The sequence below is a fragment of the Dipodomys spectabilis genome, unplaced genomic scaffold (genome assembly GCF_019054845.1).
Source record: "Dipodomys spectabilis isolate Male_0828 unplaced genomic scaffold, ASM1905484v1 ptg000038l, whole genome shotgun sequence".
Taxonomy (NCBI): Eukaryota; Metazoa; Chordata; class Mammalia; order Rodentia; family Heteromyidae; genus Dipodomys; species Dipodomys spectabilis.
In genome coordinates, this window is record NW_024870715.1 from 2184145 (window position 1) to 2201287 (window position 17143).

At 40.6% G+C, this 17143-nt stretch overlaps 1 protein-coding gene across 2 annotated transcripts in view; it reads left to right on the plus strand.

Moving 5' to 3' along the window:
• The first annotated feature begins 10155 nt into the window (after positions 1 to 10155).
• Positions 10156 to 17143, plus strand: part of Prkd1 (protein kinase D1) — a 325743-nt gene continuing 318755 nt past the window's right edge. The window contains exon 1 of one of the 2 annotated variants that reach the window (XM_042677421.1): positions 10156 to 10482. In XM_042677421.1, the coding sequence (XP_042533355.1) occupies positions 10219 to 10482 (264 nt within the window). In that variant the 5' untranslated portion in view covers positions 10156 to 10218. The remainder of the gene's footprint in view (positions 10483 to 17143) is intronic. The other variant, XM_042677422.1, reaches the window with a different exon arrangement.

The following is a 17143-nucleotide window of genomic DNA, read 5'->3' on the forward strand; positions in this document are numbered from 1 at the left end:
GACACCAAACATAAGAAATTTTAGATCAAAATATATTTTTTGTATTTTTTTTTTCTGGAAGGAAACCATAGAGTTACTTTGGATTGAGTCTTTATTCTTTATTTACTACTATATTCTTTCCTAATAATATTTCAGACTTAAGTACTTTCTTCTAAATTATACTGAATAAAAATCATGTGAAGTATATCAAAATGATATGGACCAAAAAGAAATAATTCATACGGTGTAATGATGGGCTGTACTGATATTCACATTGGAGAAAGTGGACCACTGGACTTTGAGGATAGGATCAGCAGAACTGAATCTCTATAAAAGATAAATGTGCTGCCACTGCTGGTCCCTGAATCTGAATGAGTGTTGCATTGACTTAATAGATACTGATGTGCAAAATAAAAGTTGACAGAGCTAAGCAATAACCTTTTGGATATACTGAAGCTATAAGAAAAGGGTTACAGTGGTGATTTCCATCTATGTTCTACAGGCAATGTGAAAAAAAAGTCACGTACTTTGGATCCAGTAGACTTTTAATTCTGATTAGAAAAACAAGGTAATTGTCCAGGATAGCATGTTTAGGGAATTGTCTAACCAAAAAATAAGACAAATACATATATAGAAATGTCAATGTAAATATTTTGCAAAAACATATTGGATAATGTGTTATTAGGTACATTGTGTATTGTGTATTATGTGTGTTTATATAGAGTACAAAAAGTGTACAATTAGAAATATTAACACTTTTGCCTGGCATCACTGTTAGCTCATGCCTATAATCCTAGCTACTCAGGAGGTTGAGGCCTGAGAACCTAGTTTGAAGCCAGCCAAGGAAGGAAAGTCTTTGAGGCCAATCTCTAATTAATCACCAAAAAGTTGGAAGTAAAGCTGTGGCTCAAGTGGTAGAGTACTAGCCTTGAGCAAAAAACAAAAAACAACAGCTCAGGGACAGTGCCCAGGCCCTGAGAGTGTATGTCAGGTAAGTGTTCTACCACTGAGCCACATTCTCAGTCCCTCAATTTATAATCCTTCATTTATTTAAATCATTACATTTAGACTTTTGCTGATGATTAGTGTTGCCCTCACTGGTCTGTACTTTTTCGGAATCATTTTTTTGGGGGGGATCCAGTCGTGAGGCTTGAACTCTGGGCCTGGGTGCTGTCCCTCAGCTCTTCAGCTCAAGGCTAGCGCTCTACCACTTGAGCCACAGCGCCACTTCTGGCTTTTTTCTTTTTGCTTATGTGTGCTGAGGAATCAAACTCAGGGCTTCAGGCATGCAAGGCAAGCGCTCTACCACTGAGCCACCTTCCCAGGCCCTGGAATCATTTTGAAGTCTGGAACAGTTATTTTTCCAAACTTGCCCACAATACTAAGAATACTTTAAGATATTTTGGAATATTAGCAATACATCTATCAATACCATCTTTGAAAGGAATTATTTGAATGCACATTTTTATGTGGGTCATTTGTGGCTATGTTCTCACTTATTTTAAGCATCAATATCTTTTTTCTTAAATATATATTTTTATTGTAAAGATACTGTAGAGTGGTTACAGTTACATGCACAAGTAATGAGTCCATTTCCTATCGAGCATTGTTACCCCCTCCTTTGTTTTCCCCTATCATCCCTTTCCTTCCCACCTCCCAACTCCCCCCTCGATCCTTGCAAAGTTGCAAAGTTCATTTTCAACATCTTCTTGTTACAATGGGTCATCCTGTATCCTTATTTCAACATTTTGTTATTTCCCTTCTCCCCAAATTAGAAAAATGTATATACAAGATGCAGGACACTGGAATCAAATACAGTGACAACAGGGGTAGTACAATGGGGAAGAACATACAAAGACACAAAAACAAATCACATAATATGTTATAAGTACATTAAAAAGAGCAACAAGAAAGATAAATTCTCTTGTGTCCCTATCTTGGGGTTCATATCCTTAGCATCATCTTATCGGGTCATATGTACATAGCTTTTGACCTCTTCTGCTTGTCCTAGACATATACTAGTTATTGCAAATAAGGGAAACCATGGGATCTATGTTTCTTTGAGTCTGGCTTACTTCACTTAATATAATTTTTTTCCAAGTCGTTGCATTTCCTAACAAATGGGGCAATGTCATTTTCTCTGATGGAGAAATAGAATTCCATTATACACACACACACACACACACACACACACACACACACACACACACACACACACACACACCACATTTTCTTGATCCTTCATCTACTGAGGGGGCATCGGGGTTGGTTCCATATCTTAGCAATGGTGAATAATGCTGCGACAAACATGGTTGTGCTGATTGCTTTAGTATGGCCTTGTATGTGATCATTTGGGTAAATGCCCAAAAGTGGATTGTTGGGTCATAGAGGAGCTGTATGTGGAGTCTTTTGAGGAACCTCCATACTGCTTTCCAAAGCAGTTGAACAAGTTTACACTCCCACAAACAATGAAGTAGGGTTCCCTTTTGGGCACATCCTCTCCAGCATCTGTTGTTTCTAGATTTCTTGATTATTATAGACATTCTAACTGGAGTGAGGTGCAATCTCAATGTTGTCTTGATTTGCATTTCTTTTATGGCTAGAGCAGTTAAGCATTTCTTCATGTGTCTATTGGCCATTCTTATTTCTTCTTCTGAGAAGTCTCTCTTTAAGTCTTTAGCCCACTTGTTGATGGGGTGGTTGTTACTTTGAGGATTTGTTGATGGGGGATTTAATGTTTTGAGTTCTAAGTATATTTTAGATATGAGACCCTTGTCTAAGCTGATCTGAAACTTTGGCAAAGTAGCAGGATACAAAATTAACCTTCAAAAATCAATGCCTTTCCTGTATGCCAATAATGAGAAGAGTGCAGCTGAAATCAGGAAAGCAACTCCTTTTGTAATAGCCCCACAAAATATAAAATATCTAGGAGTTAACTAAAGAAGTGAAGGCCTTCTATGATGAAAACTTTAAAAACCTGAAAAACAAAATTAAACAGAACTAAGGAAGTGGAAAAACCTCCTATGCTCTTGGATTGGGATGATTAACATTGTGAAAATGGCAATACTGCTAAAGGTATCTGCAAATTCAATGTGATACCCATCAATATCCCAACCTCATTCTTCAGTGAAGAAGCAATCCAAAAATACATATGGAACAATAAAAGACCCGAACAACAAAAACAATCCTTAGCAGAAAGAACAGTGCTGAAGAATATCAATACCAAACTTCAAACTTTATTATCAAAACAGCTTGGTACTGGCACAAGACCAGATCTGAGGACCAATGGAATAGAACTGAAGACCCAGAAATGAACCCACAGACCTATAGTCACCTAATCTTTGACAAGGGAGCTAAAAAAATAGAATGGAGGAAAGGCAGCCTCTTCAGTAAATGGTGCTGGCAAAATTGGTAAAACATCTGCAGAAAACTAAAGCTAGATCCTTATATATCACCCTGCACCAGAATCAACTCCAAATGGATCAAAGACCTCGAAGTCAAAGCAGACACCTGGAAAACATTACAGGATGGAATAGGAGTAACTCTAGGGCTCCTTGGTCCAGGCCAAAATTTTCTGAATAAAGACCCAGAAACACAACAAATCAAAGAAAGGTTGGACAAATGGGATTGCATAAGACTGTAGAGCTTCTGCATGGCAAAGGACATAGCTAGCAAGATCAATAGAAAGCCCATGGATTGGGAGAAGATCTTCCCTAGCCATTCAATATCTTCTTAACAATCCTGTTGCATCCCTTTTTCTTGCTAGAGAAACATAGCAAAACAAACTTAGTTTGCCAACTTTGTTGCTCAACTATGGTAGGAGGTGAGGCTGTCAGCAATGGTGCTTATTTTGATATGGTTTAGTATGATTAACAGGTGGAAGCACAATACTTTTAAATGCACTAAATCACATCTAGTCGACTAGTATAAATTTTGATCTTACAAATTGGGTGGCTTATGCTCCAGCCATGATTAGTGTTAGTAGCAATGCATGCATCCAGTCTCTTCTCCTTAATACCAACAAGTCCATTTCCATTTCTGCATCTAGATGGGCCTTTTCACCAAGCTCATTCACATTCCATCATTCCAAAGGGTTTTCCTTATTAACAATGTGAAAGTTTTTTTTTTAAAACACAATTGTGAGACCCTAATATAACAGCAGATGGAAGCTTAAGCATGTGGTTTAAAGTGAGACTGGTGGCTGGATCTCTGCTTAGGGAGGGACCTGCAAAGAGCCCTAAATTCTTTATATAAAAAAAAACAACAGTTCATAAACTTCGGTTCTACAACATGTCACATCCCCACCTCCATTTACACATAAAAAAGGAACTATAAAAGCCAGTTGATTGCTTTTAGCTTACAATAACCTTTACTTTTATTTACTCTTGTTCATATGCCTGCGTCTAGTGTGGCTCATTTTTGCTGCAGTCTAAGTTTTACAAGGTAGCTAAACTGAGTTTGTCAGTTTCTTGTTTACCTGAGTCTCTTGTGGAAAACTTGTCTTCAAGGCCTACTATCCTTTTGGGGTTTCTAACTCTAGGGTCAGAGCTCTTTTTTGCTTTTAGCTTTGAATAGTGCTTAAAAAGGAAATCAATGTTTCCTCCTATCAAAATATCCCCCCTGAATTCCTAAGTTTATTTTTTCCCTTTTTATTTTACTTGAAATCAGCAGCAATCTAAGGCCACATTTTGTCACCTTTTAGTACAAGATTTTATGTGTATGTCTGCCTGAGATCTTCATTGGGACCTTTTGTTTGTTTTTGTGCCAGTTCTGTGCCATTACCCTTACCTAATCTGGATTGACATAATTATTTATGAACACTCTAAAATAAGCATCAATAAAAAAAACTTTAGCATATACATTAATCATCCATTTACTATCATTTTTGAAGGACTTCTGGCAGGATTAGCATTCATCTTTAGAAGTGTTCTAAATACCTCTGCCTACCTTTTATGTGAAATCTTGATTAAGGCATTGAACATTCTTAGTAAAATGATATTCCCAGTCATATAATTTTCAGTACCTACTATTTTAACAAGAAAGGATATCCTGCAGTTATACCTTCTTTGAATGGCTGATTTTCACATGCAGGTATATAATTTCCAAATCCTCAATATCTTTGCTCTGTGTGTGTGTGTGTGTGTGTGTGTGTGTGTGTGTGTGTGTGTGTGTGTGATATGTCGGTGCACATTGGTACTAGGGCTTGAATTCAGAGCCTCATACTCTTAGTTAGCTTTTCCACTTATGTCTGGTGCTCTACCATTTGAGCCACACTTCCAATTCTGGCTTTCTTCTTTTGTTGCTGTTTAACTGGAGAGAATATTCTCTCAGATTTGTCTCCCCTGGCTGGCTTCAAATCTTGATCTTCAGATCACAGCCTGTGGAGTAGCTAGAATTATAGGTGTAAGGTACAGCTTAATTAACCTATTCTTAAGCTGTAAAATGTTTGGACCCGGGGACAGGATCCTTTCAGCCATACACTGAACTTTTCATTTTTTTAAAAATTCATTTCCCTTTTCTGCTGTCCATTTCATTTGGACATAAGCATAGTGCCACTAGTTGGACTCCTACTTAAACCCAGACATTTTCAGCCCTCTTTCTTCTTGCTGATTGTCAAGGACTTTTGGCAGGATTAGCATTCATCTTTAGAATGTGTTCTAAATACCTCTGCCTAGTTTTTATGTGAAATTTTGATTAAGGCATTGAACATTCTTAGTAAAATTATATTCCCAGTCATTAGCAGAGGCTCTTTAGTCCAGTCATGTTAGCCATTATTCAAAAAATAGAATTTGTCATTTTTATATAAGCAATTCTTTACTTTCTATATCCTGTCTTCTTTTCCAAAGTTATAGTATCCAGAACCATCAGTGTTCACCTAGGTCTTCCAAATTTTCTGTGTGTAATTCTGAGTTACCAGAAATTCATACTTGATTCTTTTGGGCACTGTCTATTGTTCATTCCCTTGCCAATCAGCAAAAAATTAGTAGTAGTTAGAAAACTTTTAGTTTTCAGATGGCTACAGTAAAAACTGTAATAACTAACTCTACGAAAAATATATGGAGCGCCAGTGATTTTATAACTTTGGGGTTTTGTCTTCCTTACATTTTTGCATTCAGCAATATTTAAGCTTCTCACAGATATTTTTTTGTGGGTGTTTCAGTATTCTGACTCTAGCTCTTACTTGTTTTTCTTGATCAAGATGAACATTCTGCCAATTTAGCTCTATCTATATCTTTAGCTTTTGGTTAGTTAATTAGAGATAAATACCTCATGAACCTTTCTACCTTTCTTTGAACTTGAATCTTCAGCTCTCAGCCTCCTGAGAACCTAGGATTACAGGCATAAGCCATTAGCAGCTAACTGAAAAATAATTTTACTTCTCCATAGACAGTTCTTCCTATCATGTGCTTCCTTTCTCAATTATTTCTAACATCCTTTAAGATTCTTCCATATTATGGATAAACCATTAGGAGTTACTCACACATGTTTTAGCTCTCTGATGTAGAATACCAAAGATCCCCTAAGTCTCATACAACTGATTAGTACCTTAAACTCTATCTTTCTGAAGTTTCATCTAAAATCTAACTGAAATGATTTCTCCACACTGATGATTGCCAAGTATGTTTCTATTGACCTCTTCTTTCTTAAAATTTGGCTCAAATACTCAGCTCTAGATATTTCTGGTTGCAAGCTCAGTGGTATATTAAACTGAATATTCTCACAATGGAAATCTTTTATTCATCCCTAATCCTACTTCTTCCTCATTTTCTGTCTCAATTATTGGCACCATCATCAGACCTATGGTTCAGAAACTTGGGAGTCTTTCATGACCCCCATATTTCACAACACTCCTTACAGACCTCTGATGGATCACAAAGGATATCACTTCAACCTTCAAACGTAATACTGAATACTTTAGCAATTCTACTACCACCATAAAAGCCTACAGTAGTCCTTTAGACTGCACAAAGCAAATATTCTCCTACCTACTATCCCTGTTTTTGCTCTTTTCTCTTTATAATCTCAGTCCCAAACAGATTCCTAAGAATGATCAGTTAGAACATGTTTATTAAATTTTATCTCCCCAGTGGTTCAGGCTAACACTGAAAATAAGATAAAAATGATGTATGATGACCTCTAAGTATTGTTAATGATCTGGCTCCTATCAGCTCCCAAACTCATCTCATTTACTTGCCCCTCTTTTACCTGTGACCTGAAAGTTGTCAAGTTAATTTCTGTTAGGTCTTTACTGATTCTTTTTGCCTAAAATGCTACTGCTGTAGATCTTAAGTCTGATACTTTTCTAATCAGTAGGTGTTACTGAATATACCTCAGGAAAATCTCTCATCCATTGGCCACAGTAGTGTTCCCTTCTGCATGTTTCTGCCCACGAAATCATTCTCTCTACATTGCATTGTTGTTAATCATTGAAATTTTATCAGCAATAAACATACTTTTTATTTTCAATATGATTTGTTAGCTAAGAGATTTTCTTGTTTTGGCCACTGTGTAAATGGGTACAGAACAGTCTGGAACAGTGAAGTCCTTAACTCATAGTTATGATATTTACAAAACAAGAATGTGTCCAGCTCTCCTGGCTTGTAACTGACTCTAGCTTTCTGTGAGTACTTGGTAAACTTATAATACGTTGTAAACACCTTCCTCTTCTTGTAATAGAAATCTGTAGAATATTGACCTTATTCTAACTGTGGAAGAAAAATGACAAAAAGTTTTCTGACATTAAGCAACAATAGCACCCAGTTCAGAAGGACAGTTCATTAGGAATAAGCTTAGCTGAATTTGTTACCTCTGGGACATTATACATTATCATAGATGAAGAAGACCTCTTCATTAACCATCAAGCAGAGAAAATGCCAACCCAGGTAGACTTTACTGAACTTGTCTAATAGTGAATGACACAATGGAGATAGAGATAACTTTTACAACTCTGAATTGGTTCTTGCGTTATCTTGGACCAGAACCAGAGGTCACAACCGAGCAAACAAAGAACAAAATAAAACTATAAAATTAAATCTACTACAAAAGAAAACATAACTTATGCCTAGGTATGTTTGTATGTGCTTATGTAAGTAAGAGGAAGCTCTGAGGGATGAAGCAAAGCAGAGAGAGAAAGAGAGAATGGGAGAGAGGTGAGAGAGAAAGGGGCAGGATTGGCTACATAAATGGCAAAATAAAAACTGTAATCGACAAAATAAAAATAAAACTTGCAAAATAAAGATATAGAGTCTCTTCTTTAGAATTTAAGAATTCATTAGCAACAGCATCAGATTATTGCTGTAGAACTTTAAATCTGAAATGGGGTCCTTGGGAAAGCTGGATCTGGCAAGATGATTACACAAGAATGAAACCCATGCTGGGGGAGGGACAGGATAAGAATTCAAGTCCAGGGATGGAGAAGTACCACTGAAACAACACAATTAAGACTAACATTAGAGGGCTGGGAAGGTGGCTCAGTGGTAAAGCGCTTGCCTTGCATGCTCAAGGCCCTGGGTTCGATTCCTCAGCACTACATAAGCAAAAAAAAAAAAAAGCCGGAAGTGGCGCTGTGGCTCAAGTGGTAGAGCGCTAGCCTTGAGCCGAAGAGCTGAGGGACAGCGCCCAGGCCCAGAGTTCAGGCCCCACGGCTGGACCCCCCCCCCCCAAAAAAAAGACTAACATTAGAGCAGACTGCGCCCAATTTTGACAGTATTGCTGCTGGGGTGGAGGGAGGATTGATAGAAAAATAGAGTCAACAGTTCAAAATGCTCCAAGTAATGAATACTGTAAAGAAATGAATACTGAAAAGGTGCTGCATGGGACTTCTTCGTCTTGCTTGTGCTTAAGGAGATAACTGTTTTTTTTTTTTTTTCCAAAAACAAAAACAAGAACCAAACCAATAAGACATTCCGTACACCACCAGGGCCATGACTCACGCCTGTAATTCTTTCTCAAGAGGCTGAGATCTGAGGATCACAATTGACAATTTGAAGCCAGCCTTGGGCAAAAAAGTCTGGGAGACAAATTTATCGCCAATAAATCAGCAAGAAAGTTGAGAAAGTGGAGTTGTGCTTCAAGGGGTGAAATCAGCTTTGAGAGAGAAAGAAAAAAAGGTAAGGACTGATTTGCTAAATGGTAACCCCTTGTACAACCACTTAAAGATAATACAAATATAATTTAAAGAAAAGCTAAGAGCTAGTGCGCAAGTCCTGGGTTCAAGTCCCAGGGCAGGCGAGCACACATGCACACGCATATACACACACACACACACACACACACACACACACGCACGCACTATCACATCTGAATTTATCCATCGTGTTTGGTGCCTCAGGAGCTGGGTAGAGTAGGTGAGCTGCATGTATCAGACAGACAGATGTCTAGACAGGCCAAAGGCTCCCTAAGCATCTTTGACCACAAAGACCCTGTATGTAAGTGTGTCCATTGTTTCCTCCTTTGTAAGAGTCATGGGAATCCGAGGGGCTCAGCCTTCTGGGAGAAGGGGAGGGCGTTAAAAGTCGCCTCACTTTGCATAGTCTTCGAAGAGGTGGGGTGGCCAAAGGGACAGGGAAACTGCAGGCCTGAGGTCCTTTCGGAAAGGTGTGTCCCTTTTGAGATCTGGGCAGCAAGGCCCAACAAACCTAGACTCTCTGCAAGAAGGGACGGAGGGCGCCTCTGAGCCGGGTTGCAGCAGAAGGCGCGGGAACCTCGGCGGAGCAGGCAGCGGCCTGGAACCAGTGTCCTCTGGGCGGTGGCCAGGTGGACACTCCGCAGCTTCTGCCCCCTGGAGCCCTTGGCCCCGCCCACATCACTCACCACGCCCCATTCACCACTTGCTCCGCCCCACTGTCACTCGCCACGCCCCTCTCCCAGTAGCCCCGCCCCCGCCCCGCCCCGCCCCTCCCGGGCTGCGCTGACCCACCGCCCAGTTCCCTGGGTGAGCGCCGCGGCGGCTGCTCCTCGGCGCTGGCGGCGCCTCCCCCGTGAGGCGGCCGCGCTCCGGGTGGCGCCGTGCTCCCGCCTCGGCCATTTTCCCTCTTTCTCCCCCCCCCCCCCCCCCCCGCCCCCTCCAGAGACGGAGCCCGTCGCCCTCCTCCCTCTTCTCCCCCGCCCCGCGCGGGGGACTTTTCCGGAAAGTTTGTATTTTCCGTCTGGGCTCCCAGAGAAAGAAGCTCCGGGCTCCGCCGCGGCAAAACTTTTTGGGCTGCGGCGCGCGGGCCCCCGCCCTCCGCTCGCCGAGCGATGAGCGCCCCTCCGCTGCTGCGGCCGCCCAGCCCGCTGCTGCCCGTGGCCGCGGCCGCGGCCGCCGCCGCCGCCGCGCTGGTGCCGGGGTCCGGGCCGGGGCCGGCGCCGTTCCTGGCGGGCGTCGCGGCTCCCGCGGGGGGCATCTCGTTCCATCTGCAGATCGGCCTGAGCCGCGAGCCGGTGCTGCTCCTGCAGGACTCGTCCGGGGAATACAGCCTGGCGCACGTCCGCGAGATGGCTTGCTCCATCGTGGACCAGAAGGTAAGGCGCCCGCCGCCCCCCCCCCCCGCCCCTCAGGGCGCCAACTTCCAGCCCCTGCGGCTGCGCAGGGTCAGTCTCGCCGCCCGCCTCGTGGCCGGGGACTGTCACCCGCCAGGGCTGGACGTCCAGACCGCGGGTCTGCTCGTGGCCCCGTGCTCCCCTTCCCTCGCCCCGTCCTGTTAACAATCTCCGATTTCTCTTCCGTCTACATCCTCGCCCCCCCCCCCCCCTCCCCATCCTCCGTCCGGGTGCAGGCGTCTTGCTCCCTTCTCCTCGTGCTCCTTGTTCTTGAGCTTCCCCCCTGTTTCCTCTGGATCATGGACCGGAGAGTTCATGGTTTGGGGTCCCCATTCCTCTGTCCAGCAAATTCTCCCCTTCTCCCCCCCCCCCCCCCCCCGAGTTTAGCATCCCTCTGGGCTCCTCTCCCAGTTCCCCTTGATGCTGAGAAGTTTCTACAGGGATCTGGAGACCAGGAATTTCTCACCTGTCCACGAAGTTTGTTTTTTTTTTTTTTTTAAAGGGGTGATGGACAAGGCCAGCTGTGAAAATAACTGACCAGAGTACCATCCTCCGAGCCCTTGCTCTTACAGGCCTGCCTCCACGTGAACGTGGTAACAGGCTGAGCAACAATTAAACCGGAAAGTTGCAGTGTTTCTGCTTTTGATGACTCCCTCCCCCCCCCCCCCCCCCAAGTCCCTTTCCCGCACTGAGAGTCAAGATGAGGTGGTGGGTCCTGGGCGTCCCAGGCAGCCTGTGCTCTCTGTTAAGTTTGAGGCTATGAGACTCTGGACAGCGGCGGCCACCAAAGGCTTCTTGGCTCCCATTCATTAGGCCACCCCAGGAGATGACCCCACTTCCACCCCCAATGTTTTCAGAGCGTTTTTGAGTTTCAGGTTATCACTGTAGGCACCCAGAGAGAGATTTGCAGGAAAGGGGGGTGATAAATGTCAGGAAGAGTGGGGCCATGGCGCCATTCTTAGTGTAAACAGCCACAGCAGGGGGGTGGGAGGGATGCGATGCTGTATTTCAGCCCTGGGGGCTGGGGAAGATGTTGTATTTTAGACCTAGGGGCCAGGCTGGAACCCAGGAATCACCTCTTAATGGTTATTTGAATAATATGAATTACTTTCTAAAACTGTTTGCAACTGAGTTCCCTAAACCGCGGGCTACTAGGGAAAAAAAAATCAAAACAAAACAAAAAACCCAAAAAAACAAATCTGGGGATAAACCTATCACGAGCCTGAGAGATTGTGAACATTCTGGAGGCTGGACCGGGTAACAGCCAGGACCGGGATTTTGTGTTTATTGAAGGGAGCGATATTTTATATTACATATATCACACACGAGTGTGCAACTTCCTTGGAAGTGACTTGTTTTGTCTAATGATGGTAAAAGCCATATCCTGTTTCTCCTTAATCTCATGGAATGCACTGTGAAGAGTGAACAAGGACTTCTTCCTAAGCACAGAAAGGAAGCCTTGCATTAAAGGAGATGATAGCTACCTGCAGCCATCTCTGTTAGGATGCAAACCAGTTAATTCAGAATCAATAGGGTATTAGCATGTACATAAAACATATGTAGTTGTAGACAATTTGACTTGTCCAAATTCTAAAGGAAATGACATTGTGTCTGAAAATATTCAAGTTGGGCTAAATTAATATGGACAGACTGCCTTTGATCAGCTTTGTCTCTCTCTCTCTCTCTCTGTCTCTCTCTCTCTCTCTCTCTCTCTCACACACACACACACACACACACACACACACACACACACACACACGAGAGTGGTTTAGCCTGGGGAGAAACATGCCAGTTCAAAAGGTTTTTTAGTTGGGAGTTTTTGAATGGAGAATGGGTTCCAGTTGGCTCAGCAGCCACTAAGGGAAGTGTCCCATGGAGAATGCTGTGAAGACAGCAGGGGTACCTGGAGGAGAAGCATGCTTGAAAGAAGTAGGTAGGACAAATAGAGAGAGTTCAGTTATGAAATGCCCATGGGATTACATGAACTCCCATTAGTAGAAGCCTCAGCAGAGCTCACAGAGGGCTGTCTAAGGAGTGGAGCATGTTTCAGAATAGAAGAGATGTTATGGTAGAAAGAAGACTGGAGTTCAGTCCTGATCTGGTTACAACCTGAATCTGGACTGGGGAGCAACTGGAGGAAGTACTTGAAAGGGAAAAACCACTAGCCCTAGTAAGTGTGTTATTATAAGAGGATCCTTTTCCTTTTGTATCTATTCAAGTAATAATTCTTTATCTAAAAGAAAAGTTTGAAAGTTTGCTTGGGACAACTAGTGTATAGTTATAACTTTGATATTTTAAAATAGAGAACTAGATTTAGAAACGTGAATTTGACAGCTATTTATATATAGAATACTGTATATCTCTATATAAAGATCTAGACAGGTTTGTTTTTGTTTCTGTTTTTTAGTAGTTTATCAGTCACTCCATCAATCAATCATCTATTTTGAGGTTAAACACTCTTCAGCAGGCAGAGTTGTCCCTTTCTGACTCTAGGAATAGCAGAGAGTCAGTGTGAAGTTAAGTCAATTGGAAGGAGGTTTTGTCCTTTGTTTTAGTTTTTTTTTAAGAACCTAATGAAGACAATAACTGTGAGAAAGGATCACAAAGAAATGGGGGAAGAGAAAGAGGGAAATAGATTTTGGATTTCGGAACCCACTGAGAATTGGAAATCCTTTACAGTTTACTGTGTAAGATAAAGTTATGACAGAAGGTTTTCTTGATTTTTCTGAGTCTTCAACATTTATTGTTTTAAAGCCTAATAGGGTTGGTTTGCATCCATTTTGGTCAGGAGCTTCCTAAATGTTAACATATGTCATTCTACCTTAATGCTTGTATTAAGTGTTAACTAAAAGTTTTCAGTTGATTTTAGCAATATTCTTGGGCCATTTTCTGTGGGATGAATAACTGAGGCATACTAGCTCAATAGGAGAGATACTGTTCTCAAGAAACTTCTCTTTAAATAATAATAAAAATAGTCATTTACCATTTCATGTATAGCTTTTAAGAATGTAGGTTTTTGTTTTTTTTTGGTCAGTTGTGGAGCCTGAACTCTGGGCCTGGGCACTGTCCCTCACCTCTTCACCTCTAGGTTAGCACTCTATCACTTTGAGCTACAGCACCACTTCCGGCTTTTTCTGCTTATGTGGTGCTGAGGAATTGAACCCAGGGCCTCATACATGCAAGGCGAGGACTCTACCACTGAGCCACCTTCCCAGCCCAAGAATGTATGTTTGGAAAGTAGCTGGTATAGGATTGTACTCGAAAAAAAAATTCATGGCACTTGAGCAAAATGCTTTTAAGATAATACTCTAATTATCCACTGAATTATAAAACTTAACCATTTCATCTTTTAGTTTATACTTTAGAAAATGAGTGTTGCAGCATTTCTTGTAACAATATATACATATATGAGGTGTTATTATGTTTTTCTTTTTTGGGAAGTATTGATGCAACGTTTTATTTATACTATTCTCAGTTCTTCACAAGTATAACATTGAAGGCTGGTTGTCTAGCAAAACATGCATTCTGTTTATTAGTGAACATGGTTATTGTTTTCAATAGAAATAAATTATAGCAACTGACTGCGATCAAAAGAATCTGGAATATTACAGATCAGAAAGAATTGCTTTGATGCAGGGAAAGGTAATCTAAAAGATGAATTAGTTTGGCTTTGACAGATATTATCTATTTTCCTATACGCACACACACACACACACACACACATACACTTTTTTAAGTAAAGCAAGCAGTTATTAGGAATGTGTGATATAATAATACAATTGTTAATTTTGTTTGTTTTTGTAGGCAACCAGTATTTTACTCTTGAATTTACTTACATTTGTTAGATAAGGCATATAGTTTCATTTTGTCCAGTCATATTTTTGACCAAAGAAATTAAACAGTGAGATTTTAAATACAAGATAGCTTCCTAAAAGAGCAATACAATACCTTGGTGTGAGAGTAACATTGCTTTACTTGTAATTTATATCCTTAATGGTACATTGCTTTCCTAACAGTTGCAATGTTCTTTCCACCATTCTTGTTTTAATTTTAGTTGTTCCACCATTTCACAGTTAAAGACATGAGTAGTTAGCTGGTAGACAAACCCATTGTCTATGGAACAGTAAAATAATTTTAAATGCATGATAATCTTTGGGTATTAAGTACCAATTTTATTCTGACTTTATATTGGTGTATTGTATATCTGCTGGTATCTGATCCAGGATAAATTTGTCATTTCACTAACGCATCCTTAAGAAATATACTATTAATGCTTTACATTCAAAAATTGTATTTATCTTCAAGTTTAACCATATAGTGGGATTATATTTTGGAGTTATGTAGTACAAACTATACATGAAAGTACACAATAAAGGTTATATATCACTTAATTGGAATGCCTGGAAGTAGAAATGTTTTGAACATGGGATTCTTTTGGATTTTGGTATATTTACATATGCATAATGAATAGCTTGGGGATTAGACCCAAGTGGAAACACAAATCCATTTATGTTTCATAATATGAAATGTATGTTTCATATATATCTCATACATCTAGCCTAAAAGTAAATGTATATACTTTTTTTGCTGGTGGTATGGGGATTTGAACTTGGCCTTGTGCTTGCTACACAAGTACTCTTCCACTTGAACCACACTCAGCCCTTTTAAGCTTCAGTTATTTTTTCAGGAAGGCTATTTAGTTTTTGCTTGTAGTGGTCTGGACTATGATTTTCTCACTTTTCTGATTATGCTTTCTACATAGCTGTGATTACTGATATGAATTATCTTTTTGCTGTTGTTTGTTGTGAGTTTTACTCACTTTTTGCTTGACTTCTCTGTACCATGGTCTTCCCGATCTACCCCACCTCATGAATAGCTGGCATTACCATTGTGAGCCACTGTGCCTCAATTCACACAATACTTATACAATAATTTATACAATATTTTTTAGTGTACTTTTATCTTGACTTCTACTCATAGAAGCTCACACATGCAGTTTTCCACTTGTGGCGTCATGTTGGGGTTCAAAAGATTTCAGATGTTAGAGCTTTGGGATAGGGAAGCTCAATCTTTGTGTGAAATACATCTAATGCATACTATATACATATATGTGGTATATGATGAGACTTATCATTTTTTGGAATACATTTTTAGGAGTCTTATAATTCACATATAATCTTCAGATACTGATGTGTTGGTTTAAATTTTGTATTGTAGGCTGCAGAAAATGAGGCTTCATTATATATAATTCCAGTGCAAAAGAGCATCTCTACTTTCTATCTTTCCATTAGTACAGAGACTTATAAGCTTTTTTTTTAATGGTATAAAGTATGTAACAGTTTTCTCAAGGATTCCTCTTGAGACTCTTAAGTTAAAAGCATGAAGCCTTAAGCCTTTGGGCTGGGAAAAGTTGGACGATGAGCTGTTTTGACAAACACATGAATTAAAGTGGGCTATTACATTCAAGGCTGAGATAAATCTGAAATAATGAAACTAGTGTGTGAAGAAGTGGTGGTGTGGATACTGGGACATTTTTACTGAAGTTTAAAGACTTGCCCTAGGAAACTGTACTTGAAGACTTCTGTTTGCTGATCATATTCATCAACTTTCATCCTAAGAGGTTTTGTGTGTATGTGCTGGTACTGGGGCTTGAATTCAGGGCTGTGGACTCTGTCCTTTAGCTTTTTTGCTCAAGGCTGGCTCCCTTCCACTTGACCCACAGTTCCACACTTCTAGCTTTTGGTTGCTAACTGGAGATATGAGTTTCAGAGATTTTCTTGCCCCAGTTGGCTTTCAAACCTTGATCCTCAGATCTCAACCTCCAAGGTAGCTGGGTTTATAAGTATGAACTACTAGCACCAGTCCTCAGAATTCCCTGAGGACTAATCTGTTTACACTATACTATCAAATGAAAACATTTGCTGAAAAGAAGTGTAGCTTATATACTAAGAAATTAGGATAATGATCAAGATAGCTAGGCTGGACTTAAAACTAGATTAGAAGTAGATAAAATGCAATCCCACAGGAATTGATCCGTTAGGCTACTTTCTTCTTGTTTTTATATGTTTGCTTTGTTTCTGTATGTTATAAAAAGTCTTTATGGACCTATGGCTTCTCACAGTCATCTTGGCTAATGTAAAAGATCACAGCTCAAACAGAGATGAAAACACAGGTTGTTATTTTTGCATGTTTGTTTTTTGGTAGTGTTGAGATTTTAACTCAGGGATTAGCACTTTCTAGGAAGGTGCCCTACCATGAGCTATATCTCCAGCTCTTTTTGCACTGATTATTTTGAGATTGGGTCTTGCTTCCTATCCAGGTATGGAGCATAATTGCCTATTTTACCCTTTTTGTCTTAGTTGAAGTGAGAGGCACACATCACCATGTCCAGGTTCTTTCCATTGAGTTGTAGTCTTGGGAACTTTTCTGTCTGTGTTGGCCTGGAACTGATACTCAGAATATCATCTTCCTGGGAAGCTAGACTGATAGGTCATGTGCCACACTACCCAGCTATTCATTGACACAGGGTCTCCTGTGTATGTCTGGGTGAACCTAGATCCTTTCAATCTCATCATCCAAATTAGCTAGGATTAGAGGTATGAGCCACTGTTACCTGGTATAGAATGTTTGTAAAGGCAGGACT